General features: G+C 53.8%; 1 protein-coding gene across 4 annotated transcripts in view; it reads right to left on the bottom strand.

Moving 5' to 3' along the window:
* Window positions 1-18243, bottom strand: part of LOC114484823 (kelch-like protein 29) — a 114675-nt gene that overhangs the window by 58634 nt on the left and 37798 nt on the right. The window contains exon 1 of one of the 4 annotated variants that reach the window (XM_055082274.1): window positions 8370-9488. The exons of 1 other annotated variant lie outside the window; for it this stretch is intronic. In XM_055082274.1, the coding sequence (XP_054938249.1) occupies window positions 8370-8444 (75 nt within the window). In that variant the 5' untranslated portion in view covers window positions 8445-9488. Of the gene's footprint in view, window positions 1-6239; window positions 7104-8369; window positions 9489-18243 lie in introns of those variants that run through there. 2 more of the 4 variants (XM_028483711.2, XM_028483712.2) reach the window with 2 other exon arrangements.

The raw sequence follows: 18243 nt of genomic DNA, 5'->3' as shown, positions 1-18243 counted from the left end.
TACACGAAAACCGAAGCACTGCCTGCCGCGTGCACAGAAGGGAAATGGAAAGGAACCAGTGTTGCTTTGAAGGGCATTCCAAAGACTGGGGACTTGGGTGGCTCCTCGCTTGGTTCGAATTTCAATTGAAATGGTGAGAGCAATATTACAGTCACAAAAAGAGCTCTGTAAACTCTGCATTATGCACACATATATCTCTGGGTTTTTTAATGCCATAGGAAAATCTCATTTACTTAAAACAGTGGGGGCTAATTAGCAATATTATTTTTTCCTAAGAGCAGTCTTATTTATACAAAATGGCCCAAAGCAGGCTCACAAAGGTTGCAAGCACAGCTGGCCTGTAACTAGCACTGGCTGTCCAGGAACGGGCCTTCTAGAGAGTGTGATGGCAGGAGGAAATTCTGTTCTCTTCATTACTGTGGATGCCCCCATTCTTGTTATACTGTTAGTCCCTGTTGGCGGGGCGGGGGGGGGTGGTCCTCAAAGTATTACAAACATCATTTCTCTTCCCTTTACCCTGAATGCCCCACCCCATCTGGAGCTGCCACGGGGGGAGTTTTCCGGGAGCTCCCGGATCTACCTGGCTTTTCTCCGCGGGCTAGGTCAAGGCTCCCGAGAGGCCACACAGAAGCTGCGGCCACGACCTGGAGCTCTTTGCATTGTATGCAAAGCTGAGCTCCCAGGAGAGGCTCGTGAATTCCCCGACACCAAATGCTGCCAGTCCTGAGTCCTGCCGGGCAGGAGCTGCAAGTCTCCTCAGCGCCCAAGCCCAGCGTAGCCTCCCAGTGGGTGCGACAGCAGCCTCGGAGGGTGGGGGAGGCTCAGGATACTGAAGTGCATCTCACTTCTCAACTGTTTTGAAGGATCCTCCCAGAAACGCACGGTCCCTGGATGCACAGTCCGCATTAAACCCGCAGCCCTGGGGCAGCCAGGTCACGAGGCACAGCTTACTTGTGCACATGCAGATCTTCGTGTACGTGCACACACACACACTCAACCCACACACGTACACACATGGTTTCTTCACCGCCTCTGGACAGCCAGGGCTACCGTATGTGCACACCACGCCTCATCCTCCCCAAGTATCTCCAAACCCCTTCACGCGCATGGAGGGACAGAGAGCCACCGTCAAAAGGAGGAGCCCCCGGTGGACAGAAAGCCTCTTGAGCTCCCCCAAAGACCAGGTCACGCTGCCCCTCGTCCTCCTCTCTGAGCTTGGGGTCTCTGAGTTGCAGAGACAGGGAGGGAGCTCTCCCCTGGGTCCCCGGGGCTCCTCCCTGCTGGCCGAGCTCCTCCTCTCTGCCCACGTGCACACACAGCTGCAGGGCTGCATCCTTTCTCCACAAAAGTCCATCTCTCTCCAGTTGGTAGCCTGCAGCCAGGCCAGTACCCGCCTTCTCCCCGAATGCTCCTGGATTTGCAGAGGCCCGCAGTGACCAGTGAACAACCTCCCTGTCCTGCCCCTTTCCCTGGTGCAGAGGGTGGGGTGGGTGACCCTGGGGACACAGCTGCTCCTGCCCGGCACACATTCTGATCCCCAAACCACAGGCTCTCCTCCCCGAGGCTGTACCACACCTTGTAAGCTCATCACTCTCACGGCTCAGTCTTGAAAGAAGTGTTTTTAGCCTCGAAAGCAAGCACGGTTTAGGTTTTGACATAAGAGCCAGCCAAAGTTTAACCTGGGCCGTGTGGATCCCGTGACGGTCTACTCGAAGGGGCCTCGCCCTTGACCCGGGAGCAGGAAGCCGGGCATGGGGCAGAGGGGGCGTGGCCCCCGCACGCTTCACCAGCTCCCACCAGCCTCCACCCTGCTGCAAGCGAACCACATTGCCAACCAGAGTATTTTTTTCTCCTTGTCAGTGAGCTGTTGCTGTCTGTGTATTCCAAGAGGAGGCCATTACAGGGAGTTAATAGAGTTTTAAATTTGTTTTTAAATTTTATAATGCAATTCATCAAATTCAGCAACTGAGCACAGCACTCATGTTCAGACCAGGCAGCATATGCCAAACTGGCCCCAGCCTTCCCCTACCCTCCCTCCCAACCCCAAAACGAGGAAAGGCTTAACTCTTTAGGGTAACTGCCAGGCACGGTCCCAGATGGGCTGGGAAGAAAGGCAGCAGAGTGGGTTCTAGTCTGCGAGGGTCATTCTGGGATTGGCCCATGGAAAGGCTAGTGACTTACTTGAGGTGCCCTGGGCACCTTTCATGGTCAAGCGTGCTCGAGGCTGCCCGCGGCCTTGGTCGCCTGGCGGAGGTGGCCACCTGGGGTCACCGTGACTTGCTTTTTTCAGACACGCGTCCGTTACGGGGCCAGGTGTCAGTGAGAATGGGGCAACACTCAGGGCTCGGACATGGAAAGCCAACGGCGAAGTCTGCTGGTCAAGACAAATGGGAGCTCATTTCTGCTATTTTTCACGCTGAAGGGTTTCCTTGAGGGATGTGTTCGGCTGAACTTAGGATCGTTATTGTAACTAGGGACCTGTTGCTGCTGAATTGGAACTAAGTGAGATTTAAGGGACCACGGTTTTGCGAAGAACATAGTGGACTTCAGGACTTGCAGCAGATCTGTATCATGAACGGCAGTCAGTCTCGTCTTGTCTTAAGCGTTAATAAGTGACTTCGGTCCTAGGGAAAATTCCAGAATAGACGTTGCCAGCAAGTGAAATCCTGTTGGTCCCAGAACCGACCGCAATAAAACAGCTTCCTCCTGCGGTCCCGACAGCAGGACCTTCAGCCTGTGGAGGCCACAGAGCCCCACAAGGGAGTGGAGGGTCCTCTTGCCCAGCACGGCCTGGCAGTGGGTGGGAGGTGGGGGCATAACTGTCAGAGCACAGCACAGGCCTGGTGCTGGCGCTGGTCGGCTTCTGAAACCTGCCTGTTCTCAGTTCACAGAACCCACAGGGTGGCTGTACCCTGGCCCCAGATCTCTGGGCACAGGTCAGCAGTGGCCACCAGGTGGCAACAACTTGCGGTCGCTACTGATTGGTGGTCCTGCCTGTGCTGGTGACAAGGACGAGGCTTCAGGCCAGCTTCTGCTGAGTCCCAGAAACCATCCTCCTCCACCTCTCTGAGCATGCAGGTACCCACCTGAGCTTTGTACCTCTTGAAAGGAACAGATTGCAAGTAGAAAGCTAACCCTTCTTCGAAGCCACACCCAAACTTCCTATACTTACTTCTCAACTCTTGGGTGACTTTTGCCCAGTATTTTGTGCCCTTCCAGCTGGAGCCTCCGTGCTCCCATTCTACAGAGCTTCAGGCATCCTGCTTCTGATTTCACACGAATCGAGATGCCAAGGTGGGGTGGTGCCAGAACCCTGCATGGCCTTGGCTCTCCTGAGCGGATTCGGAAGCAGATGCTGAGGACTGGGCACAGATGGGATACGGGACTGGGGTGGAGCTGGGCTTGGCAGCCGGCGGGGACAGAGGGTGGGCTGGGATGGAGGAAGAGCATCTTGAGGTGAGGGAAGTCTTTTTGCATTCAGGGGCTTGCTGGCTTCCAACTTGCTACTTATTGCATTGACAAATATTCCACACGATTGAAGAACTATTTTCCAAAACAAAATGCTGGTATTCATCAGGAGGCACGGGTTGTGCAGTGTGAACAATTCACTTTCGTTAAGTACCATATGGCCGCTGGTAGGAAAACGCTAACATGTTTCAACAGTACAGCTGGGGTAGGGTTCCTTTATTCACCGTGCAGATGGCTCTAATTGACATCTCTCCTAAAACAGGTCTCCAGCATTTCTGCAGGATCATTAGAGTAATTAGTTATTAAATACCATCACCACTTTTAGAGAGAGGGGCTGATCCCTGGCAACATTCCACCGTGATGGAACTGACAGGTCCCGGAGGAGGACCAGCCGTGGGAGGGCCAATGGGAAGGGCATGAAGGGCGTGCTAGCTCCTCCTCCTCAGTGGCAAGGCCAGGGAAGGACCAAGACGTCGTTAATTCCAGAACAGCCCCTGGAGACAATTCGGGCAACCAAAGAGTTCTGGACCAGTGTTCTAGAGCCAGGCTCATCTTTTCTTTAGCTGTGTGACCACACACAGCGTCAATCACTCAGCCTCAGTTTGTTCTTCCCTTAAGTGGGGCGCTGCACTGGGGATCACAGCGGGTCTGGGGGAAAGAGGGGGGTCCCAGGAATGTAAGTGCGCCTAGGAGTTGTTCCAAAAAGTAAATACATGTATCCAGAGGGCAATGTGGATGGAGGAAATAGCCTTCACTCGGAGCTCTTTCCCCATTGATGGAGGGTTAACAGTATGACATTATTAGTTTAATTTCACAGTCTAATCAGTTTCCTGCATTACTGATCAAAGGACTTGGAGCGATTGTAGTTTTGTAAAACTCTCAGCTAAGGGAATACAGCTAGGAGGCTCTCAAGCTCAGGGACCATGAGAGGGAGTGCTGGCCTCGGCACACAGCTCACCTAAGAGGGACCATTCAATCCACAGGTAAACTGTCCTCCCGCTGCTGAACCACGTGGAGGTTCAGAGTGTCCAGACTCCACACGGGCTGCTACCCAGCATCAGAAATGGAGAGCAGCCTCGGAAAAAGCCCTTCTCCCAGGCAATGCTGGAGCCCAAATCCACCTCGAATGCCATTCTGAGCCCCCAGCCAGCCTGGGGCTTCATTGTTAAACACCCTCCGTCAGCAGGGCCCCATCTGTGTGATGGAATTTTTTTATTTTTTTGTCACTTTTTCAAATCAGAATAGAAACAATTTTTAGTCTATAATTATCATTTCTTTTCTCAACAGACAAATGTTTCCTTTTAAATTGTAGGGCAGAAAAAGCAAAGAACAACATTTTAAACCGAAAAGAAAGACTAAAATTAATTTCCTCTTTACAGAAAAATAAAATACAACAGCTCTAAGAAGCCAGGTTTTTCTTTTCCCAAAAGAGCAAAAAAAGCAACAGTGTATTCACTGCCAGCACTAATGCCCAATTTTAAGAGGCAAGTCCTTGAGGGACGGTGGTGATGGGGTCTGCAGACCTGTCTCTGGGGTCAGGCCTTGGATCTGATCTCCTGGGGGAGGCTGGACTGCTCCTGACATCTGAGCTCACTTGGGATGAACCATCTGAAGCCCCCAGTTCAGGGAGCCAGCTCGAGATGGAGGGTCCCAGGAGTCAGGGTCAAGGCTTGGGGTCTACCAGTTGGCCCTCAGTTTCCTCATCTCTGAAATGGGATTTTACATTTTACATTTACATCTTACAAGCTTGTTGGAAGGATCCTTTGGGCCAAGTGCTTTGTGACTCTGAAGCATTGACCAAATCCTGCTGCTTTCACCATGTACTGAAGACTAACCAGAATCACTGTTAAGAAAGCAAGCCCCGCTCAGATGCTTTCTCTGCCGGCAAGCTCCTCTGCTCACCTGGAAAAGCCAGTGCCCTCCATCCCGGCTCTCACGCTTGGCCAGCACGTAGTAGGAGAGCTACGGGCAGGTGTGCGTTTACTGAGTGCACCCTCAGTGCCAGGTTCGGACGGAGGAGAGGCAGGCTGCGTTTCAGATGCTGAAAGCAGTTCAGTGTGGTCGGGACAGAGCCTGCTCAGGCAAGGCAGTGTGAGTTTCCTCCGGGTGAGGAGGGTCAAAGTTTGCCTAGACCACGTTAAGGAGTTTGGTCCTCAGAATCGGCCAACAGACGGTGAAGACGGCTCAACCCTCTCGGCCCAGGGCCACTCCCACGCCCAGCCTCCAGCCTCCTCAACAGGGAAGGAGGCACGACCCACGTCCACAAATACTCTCTCCCAGTTCAGTGTGGTCACGGCTGACCCCACTCTCACTCCCCAGCGTAAACCCCTTCAGGGGCTCTCCATCACCCAGGGCTGTGCTAGTGAAGGTTTAACAGCCGTCTGTGATGGCGATGAGGGATAAAACAAACAACCCAAACCAGCTAGACCCTGACTCCTAGCATTTGCCAGTCTCTGTTGTATACACATTCCCACTTCGATGTCAAGCTACCAACAGAGTGTCACCGAGGACAGAGCTGGGAAGAGCTGTCAACGTTGGGCTCTTAGGAGCCACCAAGCCAGCCCCAACTTACCGCAGCCTCGGGACTGGTGAGCGGGGTGTGGGGGGCGGGGCCACAAAGATGCTGCTGCTGTGGCATTGTGACCGGGAAGACGCCACGTCATCCTGGCGGCAGGGATCAAAGCTAGCCAGCACCCTGCCACACTCCCCTGCCTCTCCCCGCTCTGACCCCCAGCGGCTGTGATCCCTCAGAAAACGTCCCGACACCTCACCTGGTATCCAAGGCTTTGCACGCCGGGCACCACCTCGTGGGCTTTCCAGGCTCTTGTCCTTCTGTCCCTGCAGAGCCCCCCTGCTCCAGCCTCACTGTCTCCTCGAGGTTCCCATCACAACTTGGACGATCCTACTCACAAGTTTGCCTCTGCTTGGCACACCTGCCCTCCTGTATTCCCTGATCAAACCTTGCCCATCCTTCAAGGCTGAGCTCTTCTTCTGAACGCCCCCAACTCCCTGCATCTGTTGGCAATGAACCCCAGGGTGCACACAGCATGCCCCTGCCTGACAGCACGCACCGTGCTGCCTCTCGGTGGATCCACACTCCTCATGATGGGCTCCCGAGTCAAGGTTCTTCCTGACCTGACTTTACTTTCTGACCTTTGAAAACTCCCTCTCAGTGAAGCAGAGGAGGCCAAGCATTAGTGCCCAATGTCCATGCTTCCAACGACAAAACGACTATGGGCCCAAAGACTCACTTGCCACGGCCGGGCGAGGCGGGAGAGATGACTGGGTTAATCGGGAAGGAGCTTAGTGGCTGCCCTGGCCACAGTGAGACTCTCATGGCAGAATAGGCAGGGCCTGTGGCAGAGACACAGGATCCCTATAATGACCCCAAACAGGTGGAAAAAGCAACTGGGTGTCCTGCACACCTGATAGCTTTCTAAAAATAGCTGGTGGGCCCTGGCTCTGCAGGCTCGCCTCTGGGTAGGGGCAGGGGCTGGGGCTGGTGGCTATTTGATCACTAAGTTTCAGAGGAGAGAGGCAAGTCCTGGCTGGTTCTGTACCTTACCCTCCCCGGCCAGGCTGAAGCTGAACCTCAGCCAGACAAGCAAGCTCGGGACTGGGGTCCTGCGCCTGGCCCATCACCTCCCCCGTAGCTCTGCCCCACTGCCTGGGGGAAGGAACTGTTTCTTGTCTGAGGATCATGTGGAGGAGGAAGGGAGACAGGCCGGAGCAGATGCCAGTAGGCTCTGGGCACCATTTATTCTTGGCCAAGGGACCCGGGTACAGAGAGATTCTCCTCAACCAAGGCACTGACAGCATCGAACAGAAATGTCATGGTCTGAAGCCACGTGGCGTAGGAGGAAGCAGGCAAAGAAGAAAGGAATTCTCCAGGCCGAGCCCCAGAGGTCTCCTCTGCCCTTCTGTGGGGTCAGGCTCAGGGACAAGCAGTGGACAGTGGAACAAAGGGAGAGCTCTTTTCTTTTGGGCGCAGGCCTTTTGCAGCCTCCCAGGACCCCGTCTCCTCTGGTCCTCTCCTCCCTCCTCTGTGTCTAGACGGAATACTTAGCTCCTGGCAACCTGACGTCGTGTATTTGGCCTCCGGTCCCCAAGGCCGGTACTGTGGCTGCACCTGGGTGCTCCGCTGGCTCAGGGAAACCTTTTAAAAACAAATCTCACAAAAGCATCTAAAAAAGAGTGGATACATGTATATGTATAACTGATTCACTTTGCTGTACAGCAGAAACTAACACACCATTGTAAATCAACTCTACTCCAATAAAAATTAATTGAAAAAATCCCACCCATTAAAAGTAACAGTATGTATTCTTAGGGGCCCGAATGTCAGCACAGTTTGGAGATCACTAAGTCACTCAGCTGAGAGCCAGTCTGAGAAGGTTTAAGTAAAAAATTATAGGGAGTAAAATTACTTCCAAGTAAGATCTCTAGCGAATATAAATTGTGTCCCCCCCGGGCCCCTCCCACACTTGGAATATGCCGATCTAATTCTTTGGCTGAGAGGCAAGGAAACTGGGAGGCTTGCATCTTCCTGGAACATTTTCATTCCAAGGGTGCTCCTCTCCTTGCGAAGTCCTTCAGATACTCTTGACTCTTAAGCACGGTTTTCTTACTGGGTCTTGGGAGGGACACACAGCATCGCTTATTCTGAAAAAGCTGGCAAGGCCAGCAGAGGAATGGAACACACAGAACCAGAGAGACTTCTGACACTGCCTGTCCCCCTGCCGGGCCCCAGCCCCTCTCCCAGCTGAAGACCGCAAACGCCGGGCGGGCACACCTTTTCCCTCACTCTCCAGGCCGAGATCATGTTGCTGAAATGTGATTCTTGGCCCTCTGACCTGCCAGCTGCGCGGCCACCCTGGCACCAGGGCCCCGTGAGCTCCCACCTGTGAGCCGCGAACGTCTATCACCGTGACTCGGCAGCTGCGGCCCCGCCGTGCCCCGCGGCACCTCTTACGCATCTAGGGCGGCGCAGCCTCTCCTGCTTCCTCGGCCCCTCTGAGCATCAGCTTCTGCAGGAAGCCCAGGAGGACCTGGCTGGCGCCTGTGCCACTGTGGTGTCATCTGCCCTCCCAGCTGGCCTGGGGCTCGGTGGAGTGGAAAGAGACGCAGATGAGGAGCTGGGCACTTGGTTTGAGGGGGCGCTGCCACTCCCTCGCATAGCACATGGGATGAGGAGCAGGTCACAAGACACCTCCCCTCTCTGGCATGTGCCTCCTTCTCTGTGAAATGCAAAGACTCGGGGCAAGTCTACCTACCTCACGGAAGTGTCACCGGGAAGAAAAGAAATGCCAGCTGGGGAAGGAATTTGGAAGAGTGCTAGTAAAAAAGTTCATTATCATTACAGAGTGTCCAGGCAAACTCCCAGGCAAGCCTTCCTCTGCGAATCGTCTCTTCATGACATGAGTACTGACTTCAAGGTTCCTGTTCCCTCTTTGCTAATAGGAATTGCAGAATCGTTGCCAAGTCCAAGCGGTACAAAGAGCAAATAATCACTTGGACGAGAAGCCTGTTGAAATGGGTCTTTGCTGGGGAAGAGGTCAGCCGGCAGCTTGGCCCACACATCAGGGCTCCCCGCTCAGCTCATTGGCTCTCGCAAGGAGATGGACTCAGCTACACTCTCACAGCTCTCACTATGCACCCTGCACACAGTAGGGATTTTGACAATGTTCGTTGAACTGATTACTGCACAGGCAGCCGGAAGTGTGAGAGGGCAAAGCCCTGTCCACTCAAATTGGAGACTCACTCCATCACGCGAGGCAAGGGGACAAGTCCTAGTCAGATAGGACTTGAGGTTGTAACGGGCAGGGCAGTTCATTCTGCAGCCTTCGCTGAGAGGGATTTCAGGAGGCAGGGGGGCTGAGGGAGGTTGGAATGAACATACTTACTGTATTATGTTGCAGCAGCGATAAGACTAAAATTTTAGGATTTTCTTAATGAGACTCCTGTATTCACTGGTTTTCCTTATCAGGCCTGGCAAGAACCACAGTTTAGCATTTATGTCCTCTGCTTTAGAATGTGAAGAAGGATCATAGGAGGGATTCGAAAACTCACTCTGGAGAATAACTATACGCCTCCTTTTTGCTCTCCCAGTGGAATGCGGGCTCTCTGGCCCCGGCCCTGCCCCAGACACGCTGTGCTGTTACCCACCGGATCCAGGCGGCAAGCTTTTCCAGTTTGGAGTTTGCTGAATGAAACGCAAACTGGGGCTGGGGAGGGAACCAGTGGAAGTTAGAATGCCAGGCAGCTCGAAGTGCCTCTGCCTCCCTCTCCTGCGCCAGGCTTGGGAAACCATCCCCCTTCCCCACCAAGGGTCAGTAACCACACCCGCACAGGTTCTAACACTCCGCAGAGACATCTCTAACACCTGCCATGGGATCAGCTCTTTGGGGGCTGCAATCAGGGCAATGGCAAAGGCAAGGCCGTACCACAAGGCCTCACACCGACGTGGCACTTGCTGCCTCTGTGGGGTGGTGCACGCACAGCAGCACACCCATTTCACAGATGTGCAGCCTGGTCCTTAGAGATGGTAGATGCCTTGGCACCACCTAGAGAGAGCTAACACTGGAGTCAGGAATAGAAGCAGGGGGTCCGGACTTAGGGCTGGGGTTAGAGGAGACCAAACCCCCTTCCCAGGGCCTGAGCCTCGGTTCCTCCTCTTGCACCCCAGGAACGCTGGATCCCCTGGGGGCAACCAGCCCACTCTGTAGGGAAACCTGAAAGGCTTGCCTCACCTTCCCGTCCCACCCACTTGGATGACTATCCAACCCTACAAAAAAGCATTTTTTTTTTTTCTGATCAGATTTCAAAAAGGTGAAAGTTCTCCAGTCTGCCCAGAAATCAGGAAGAGCCATCCTTCCTTTATCCTAAACATAGCCACAAGTCAAGAAGCAACTGGAGCCTTAGAACAAGTAAACCAGATGGCATCGTACTGCAGAAGCTCCTTGTTCACGGGCAAGTCCCAGCATCCTTGTTTGTAGCCTATGAATGCTTCCTTTGCACATAATTCTAAAAAGCAGATCCACAGCAGGTGAGCGGGTGCTATTGCCTCAGGCAAGACAAGGACCAGAGCAAGTTTAAAGGCTGAGAATGAGAGGAGAGGCAGAAAGACTGTGGTGAGCAGGGCTGCGACCTCAGCAAGCGCAGCAGCCTTGAGTCATTTAGTTCAGGGACAAACCTCCTAACTGCCTCCACGGGCCCGGACCCTGGAGCGTCATGGCATCACCGCATAATAAACGATACTCTTAAGGCGGCAGGCTTTGGAATCCAACAGAGCCTTGTGTTCTGGCTCTGACATGTATCATCTGCGTGTCCTTGAGCACTTGGCTCAAACTCTTAGAGCCTCTGCTTCCTCCTAGCAATGGGGACACAGGGAGCTCCCACTCTCAGCTGTGGGGAGGCGGCTACCATCAGGTGCTTAGGGGACAATGCCTGGGGCACGCAGAGAATGTGCCCTGACATCCAGCATGCTGCAGGAGAGGGAAGTGTGTGCGCCATCCCTTCGGAAGGATTTACCCAACATGGTTCAGATAAAAGAAAGTGAGGGCTTTACTCGGGGTAAAAGTGGCGGGGAGAAGACCCAGAGGAGCGCAGGTGGGCATGAAGGCGGGCCCCGCCCCCGCCCCCGCCGCTCCCACCCCATCACCTCCAGAACACCTATGGGCGCCAGGCCCTGGATAAGGTGCTTGACGGGTTACTTGATTCCATCCTCCCAACTGGGCTGTACCTCTTACAAAACTCCATTTTACAGACGAAGGATCTTTCACAGGAGTGAGGACACGTTCCTAGGGTTACATTGCTTGTCAGTGGGATTCAAATACAGGTTTATCTGAGCGCAAAGCCAGTTTCTTTCTCAAGCCCTACATGGCACAGGGAGGAAGCATGGGTTTCGCAGAAAGTCCACGGGGGGAGGCATTTGCAAGCGCCAGGGGAGAGGCGGAGGGAGAGAGGAGCAACCGCTGGGCCTGAGCCGACTGCCCAGCTGGCCCCGATGCCAGCAAACGGGCCACAAGGGCAGGCGGCACGGACAGCTTCAGTGCACCAGGGAGAAGGCCTGACCCTGAAACCCCCTGAGAAGTCTGAGTGTCAGTCCTGCCTGAGGGGAAGCAGGTCCACCTGGAAACTTCCAACACACCAACCTCTCACCTCCAAGGCTGCCCTATAAGAGCCCCTTCCCTTCCTCCTGCAGGTAGGGCCAGCCAGGAGGCCTTGGGACCACAGCCTTCTCCAGGGGTCCCTCTGGATTGCCAAAAGGAGGGTCCTCTGGGGGAGCCCCCTGTATCAGCCACCTCCCCCACCACCCCCCATACACACCCCCGCCGCAGGCTCCTTGCCCCAGATGGCCGGCAGGGAAGAGGACGGAGGACACAGGAACCCTCCGTCATAAACCCTCCGAATTCTCATCACCTGAATTGTGTATCCAGAAAAGAAACATACCTACAAAGAAAATGCTGGCGTGAGGGAGAGGGGTCTTTGTAAAATGTGGGCAGTAATCAGACTTTGTATCCAGAGAGAAACGACAATTGTGAAAACCCTATATATGCGGCCTGAACTCTGGTTTGTGATAATGTAACATTTCCAGCAATAATATTCGGGGAAGAAAGAGAGATGAAAATGAACTGAACTTTATTTGGGGATCTCATTACTATGGGTATGGTTCCTTTCGCTAAAATACAGTAATATCCACAATGAGGATTCGTGTTGTCCTAAGGAAAAAAATGTGTGAAAAAGTGACCTTAAAGCATGGGAAAACATTTATATGCTGTAATACAGAAGCTTGTGTCCCCCTAAAGAGTGGGGGTATGTAAATAGCTCCCTGAAAGAAAAGACTTGTGTAATGAATCACCAGCATCTACCCTTTCCAGGGCATTCTGGCGGGCTCACGGTCTCGGGACCGGGAAATAGGAGTCAGGGTAGTGCCCTGGCCTTGACCTCCAGCAAGGGGTGGGGGGTATGTGCACTCCTTGAATTCCAGCACAAGCAAACAGGCGTGCTTTGTCCTCCTTTTCCCCGTCACCCACATCCAAGGCTTTGTTGTGGTTTTAAGTTTTCAATGAATCAGAGAAGGGCAGACTGAAAGGGTCCAGCAGCCTCTTCTCCCTCTAGCCCTCCCATTGCACAGATTAGGAAACTGAGGTCTTGGGAGGCACAGGCAACTGTGCCTGGATCCCAGGAAACTGCAGAGGACAAGCTTGAGAAAATTATCACAGTGGACATCGCCACCCAGTACCCCATTTCCAGGGGGATTTGGCCCTGCCTGGGCTGGCACGTGTTTGACCAAGGGCTTCACCTTCCCCTGGAGTGGCTGCTGATCCCCTTCAATGAGATGCAGAGGCCTTCAGCTCTATCCTGCTCTTCCTGTGTCTCCCTTACCTGGCTACTGTCCCAGGTGGGTGATACTGAGAGGTGGATTATGCTGACACCCCCTCTTCTGACAGCCCTCAGGCTGGGTGACAGCCTGGTCCTATCATGGGGCTGGCCTGGTGCTGAGCAGCTGTCCAGAGGCCATGGCACACTGGTCATCAGGGAGTTAACAGAAACCACAGAAGGCGTATTCTGGGGCTAAGCTAGCAGGTGGGAATGACCTGGGTTGTGGGGGGAAGGAGGAGAAGGGGCGTGAAGGTGGGGGGAAGTGGTCAGGGGTCAGGGGCCCTGGGGATCTCAGAGACTGAGGAGGTGAGAGCAGGAGCTGGCTGCAAAAAGTGTCCTGGATGGAGGGCTGGAGTGGATGGACCAGGCCTGACAGCAGAGGAGGAGCAGGACACAAGGTCTGCTGACCCGGAGGAAGAGGCACCCCTCCCAGCCTTCCCGCTCCTGCCCCCCCCACCACTGGCCTGGCGACGGCAGCTCCTCCCATAGCCTCTGATCACAGGCAGCCATAGAACCTCTAAACAACCCTGGGCCCTGAAAGTGCATCCAGGGCACTGGGTGCAGGACCTCTGAGATGAGCTCCCTGTCCAAACGCTGCCTGGTGGCAGTGTCCCTCGCTAGGCTCACAGACCAGGCCTTTCCCTGAACCCAGGAGTCACTAATTAAAAGAAAACATTGCTCTGGGAGCTCAACGGGGATGGGGCACTTTGACTGCTTCTTGACCTGCCCTTAGAGTTTCAGCTCCACACACCATCCAGAGTCAGTCTCTGGGGGGACCGTCACTGGATTCATGATCTGGGGGCAGAAGAAGGGAGGGGAACAGCTGTGGGTGGGTGGGCCAGAGCTGGGAGTGACTGCGGAGGGCAGGCTGTGCCCAGGGCCCAGAACCAAGGACATGGCTTGGGTGGGCAGCTCTGGCTGGGAGTGACAGCTGGTCGGGGGCTAGGAGGTGTCCCAGGCCCCGGTGCAGGCCAGAGGGTGCCAAGGTGTGGGACACAGCACTCCAGGAGGGCTGCACTGGGGGCTGGGTTTGGGGGAGCCCACTCTGGGATGGAGGAGATGCAGAGGCAGTGGAATCCCATTAGGAGAGAAACGGAAACCAGGAGAGTCCGGTATCCACTCTATGTCTGCATGTGGAAAAGATGCGAGAAGAACTTGGAAAGACTGATTATTTCACATTTTATCTATATTGAGTTTTTTAAAAAATTTCTGCCAATCTGCTCATATGGCTAAGTTTGAAGAAAAAGGAAGTCTGCAGATGGCAGGCCCCTGGGCCAGAAGAGAGAGACTAAGAAAGGGTCCTACTCATGCTGGTCCTTGAACATAGGGGCACGGGAAGCACACCCAGCACACTGTGCATGCCTCCTCCCTGCGGGCTTTGTAGCCTCAGCTCCACGAGGCAGCTGAGACGGGACAGGCAGAGGCCCAGTGGTCACCGGCCCGCCCCAGCCCACGCTGCCTCTGGTTCCTTAAGCCCTACCGTCCACTGTCCTAAGAGCCATAGGTTTGGATGCCCATGGGTCAGGAGGACCTGGTTCCCGACCAGACCTCGGGGGTATTGGAACCAGGGGTTCTGTGCCTTAATTCCTCCTCAGATTCCCCAGGGCCCAGCCCAGGCCCGGACCAGGGTCCCCGTGAATTTGGTGATTGGCCAGCTGGCCTTAGGGTCCACTTCTCAGGCCCTGGCTTGTAAGCAGTTCGGATTCCAAAAAGTCTGCTGGGGAGTCAGCTGTTCGCAACTCAGATTGTGTCACTACTTCCCTGCAGAGTCAAAGCCATCGGTGGTCATGGGCTCATCTGGCACCACGGAGGCCAATATCATAACCTAGCTTGCTGAGCAGTGGTACCAGAGCCCAAATCTTCCCCTGGGGGTTGTGCAGGGGGGGTGGGAGGAGGAATAGAGGGAAGAGCTCCACTTTGTTTCTTGGGGCCGGCAGTGAGTTTGGCCAATTTAGCATTTGTGCGTGTGCGTGTGCGTGTGCGTGTGTGTCTGTGTACAAGTGAACTAAGGGGAGACTTGTTGAAATCAACAAACCTGGAACCTGTGACACTTGACAAGTGCGATTGCCGGGCTGCACGCAGGGTGCCGTGTGAACAGCTGCTCCCAGCTGGCTGCTCCCACGGCCCCAGAAGCGAGGGTCTCCCGGAAGTGGGGCCCTGCCTTGGCTTCTCTTCCCACTTCCTCTACGGCTCTGCTGGCCAGGCTGGACAGGGCAGGAGGGATCCATATGTTACCCTGAAGCTCGGGTCCTGGAGCCTCAGAGTTATGCTAAGTGATATAAGTCAGACAGAGAAAGACAAATACTTTATGCTATCACCTATATGTGGAATCTAAAAAATGCAACAAACCAGTGAATATAACAAAAAAGAAGCAGACTCATAGATACAGAGAACAAACTAATGGTTACCAGTGGGCAGCGAGGAGGGGGCAGGGAAAATCAAGAGGTAGAGGATTAAGAGGTACAAACTATTAGGTATAAAATCAGCTACGAGAGTATATTGTACAACATGGGGGATATAGCCAACATTTTATAATCACTATGAATGGAGTATAACCCTTAAAAATTGTGAATCACTATATTGTACACCTGTAACTTATATAATATTGTACAGTAGCTATACTTCATTGATAATTAAAAAATTATTAATTAAAATCATTAAGGGGGATGGGGGTCCCTGCTGTCCAGCTCCGTGTTTATTAAGGCCAGGGCTTGGGCAATCAGAGCAGAGCTCATAGCCTGAGAATTGCAACTGATCATTTACCTCTTCAAGAAAGCCTGCTTGACTAGTCGCATCCTTTGTGGGGCAAATATATCAATTCCTACGTGAGGCCAGGCCTCTTCCGAGCTGGCTCACTGCTGGAGCCTCCCTGAGGGACACCTGCTCTGTGCTCAGATACCGCTGGGGCTGAGTCCTTGTCCACAGTGAGCACTCAGGTCCTCAGCGGGACAGGCTGGACTGGCGCCTGACCCACGGGCTGTGTGCAAGGACCTGGTCCCCGACTGTGCAGGGGTGTGGTTTTGCGGGAGAGCCGTCTATGAATATGCTGCAGCATGTAGTCGTGTACCATCAGGGCTTAAATGAGCTCTCTGCCCTCCACATGTTCTTTGAGCTTTAGTGCAAGTTCCACGTAGAACCACGTTTATGGAACCCCTTCTGTGTGCTGGGCTCTGGGGATGTTAAGACAGACAACAGAGTGTTTCTGCGGCTGTAAGAGTTATCACAGGGGAAAACACCCCAAGGCCCACAGGTATGGCTGGAAAAGGCTTCCTAGAGGAGATGGTGCCTGAGCCATCTCCGAAGCGGAGAAACCAGGTGAAGAATGGAGGCTGGTGGTGAAATTCTACTGCGATTGAGAATACTGGAGGAGGAACCAGTTCAGGGAAGGCTTTGATGGAAGCGGAGGAACGTGAAGGCTGGGCGGGTTCTACCCAGGTGCAGTGAGCAGGATGGAGCCTTCCAGGTGGGGGAGCCAACAGATCAAACGCAGTGCGGACAGACGGAGCGTGGTCCATTTCAACAAGGAAGAAACTCGACCCTCTTCCCAGATGTCTGAGTTCTGAGGAAGAGAGCATCCCCACCGCGCCCCAGACACGGCCTCTCTTCCCAACAGTGCCTCAAAGAAATCAAGCGACATCAGCGAGTCACAGATCCGCTGCGTATCTTGTGTGTCAAGATCCGGGCTCCGTGACCAAGTAGATTCTTTTCCAATTTTGCACACAGAGGCACTAAGAATTCTGCCAGCGTCTGTCTTTGGACCCCCGCTGTCGGCCCTCACTGACGAAGCTGAGTGGGCACTTGTCAGGACGGGCGAGACTGAGTGAAGAACCTGCAGGGACGTCTGAGGCAATTTCCAGAGAAAACCATCTGCCCAGCTTCCTGCAGGGCTGCGGCCGCCTGCCCACCCCTTGCTCTGCTCCCGGTGGCCACTTGAGAGCTCTCTGATCGGGGGCACCGTGGCTTCGAGGTCCCTGCTGCTTGTCCCCCTCCACTCAGGTCTCTGAAGGAGCCTGGAGGTTTCCAGGAACGGGAAAAGTGGGAAGCTGGGTGCACCCACAGCTCCTCAGGTGAAAAACAGGTGATTGCATTTCACGCTCCTCCGAGGCTCCCCAAACCCACTCCCTAGCAGCATAATTGCAGATGTTTCCCTCCTTACAAACCCTTCCTACGCACTGCATAAAGGAATACAATTTCTGGCTGTCCAAATTACAAGAGACCATAATGCACAAAAGCAATAAACACAGGTTCTAACAGCAATCAGATACCACTTATCGTAAACAATGGTTTTTGTGATTTATTGCATTTGAAGCAGGTTCAGCATCACTCCTTAGAAGATTTGGTTATTCTTGTTTTCAAGCAGAGTTGCCGGCAGCCGGCTGACGTCAGAAAAAATTGCTCAAGCGCAGCAGATTTTAAAAATAGGGCCAGTGTGGTGTTAAAATAATAATAATAGAAGAATTGGGGTGGCTGTAGGCTGATGCAAAAGTCTGAAGACAGGGCCATTTGGGCTTTGCAGGCTCCCTCGCCAAAGCCCATGCATCCTCAGTGGGTCCTGCCTTCTTACTTCCTGAGGCCCAGCACTTCTGATTCCTCCCGCTGTACTGTCCCCTGAGAGACGTGGGAGGGAGGGGGAGACTAGTAACCAGAGTGGGACAAAGGACAGTCTGGAGAACACTTCAAGCGGTTCAACTTCCCCGCTCAGGCCTCAGTGAGCACTGGTAGTCAGATACTGGGAGAGTGCAGAAGAGTCAAGTTCCAGCAGCGCAGCTGAGCCAAGAGGTCTGCAGTGATGATCCAAAAGGACGCTGGTCCTATGCTGGCAGGAGTGGTCCCTCCTCTCCTGGACACTGTCCTGTTTGCTCTGCAGGGGAGGGGCTGTGGACACTGTCAGGAACAGAGGCCAGCAGCAGGGGACAAGCTAAGAAAGCAAAGAGGATGCCCAGACTGCAGCAGGAGTTTTTCCATCTGGGTTCGGAGACATCTTAGCATTCTGTGTGGGATTTTCAGGGGCTCCAGAAGGAGGGCACCCCACTTTAACCAGGGAGCTCTGCTTTTGTTAGTCGTCTCTAGTGCACTTCCAAAAGATTGTTTGCACACAAAAAAACTGGATTAGATAATTAATCCACAAATAGGAGTCAGTGAGTTCTGACACTTTGACCTTTTCCCCTTCTCCTCGAATCCAACATTTCGCCATGATTTTAAAGTACAGGCACAGGGAAGAACTCGCTCCAGACCGTGTCACAGGGAGATCCTTGCAGAAGTATTGTGCTTGCAGTTGGGAGCGGTGGTGTTGCCCTCTGCCCTCATGGGGACTGTCACATGTGGAGCTCGCTAAGGGTGAGTGACGGTGGACTGCAGCGGGCCACCTTGGCCACATCACAGCCCGTGCAT

This window comes from Physeter macrocephalus, unplaced genomic scaffold (assembly GCF_002837175.3).
Source record: "Physeter macrocephalus isolate SW-GA unplaced genomic scaffold, ASM283717v5 random_60, whole genome shotgun sequence".
NCBI lineage: Eukaryota > Metazoa > Chordata > Mammalia > Artiodactyla > Physeteridae > Physeter > Physeter macrocephalus.
This window is presented reverse-complemented; position numbering and strand designations above follow the sequence as displayed.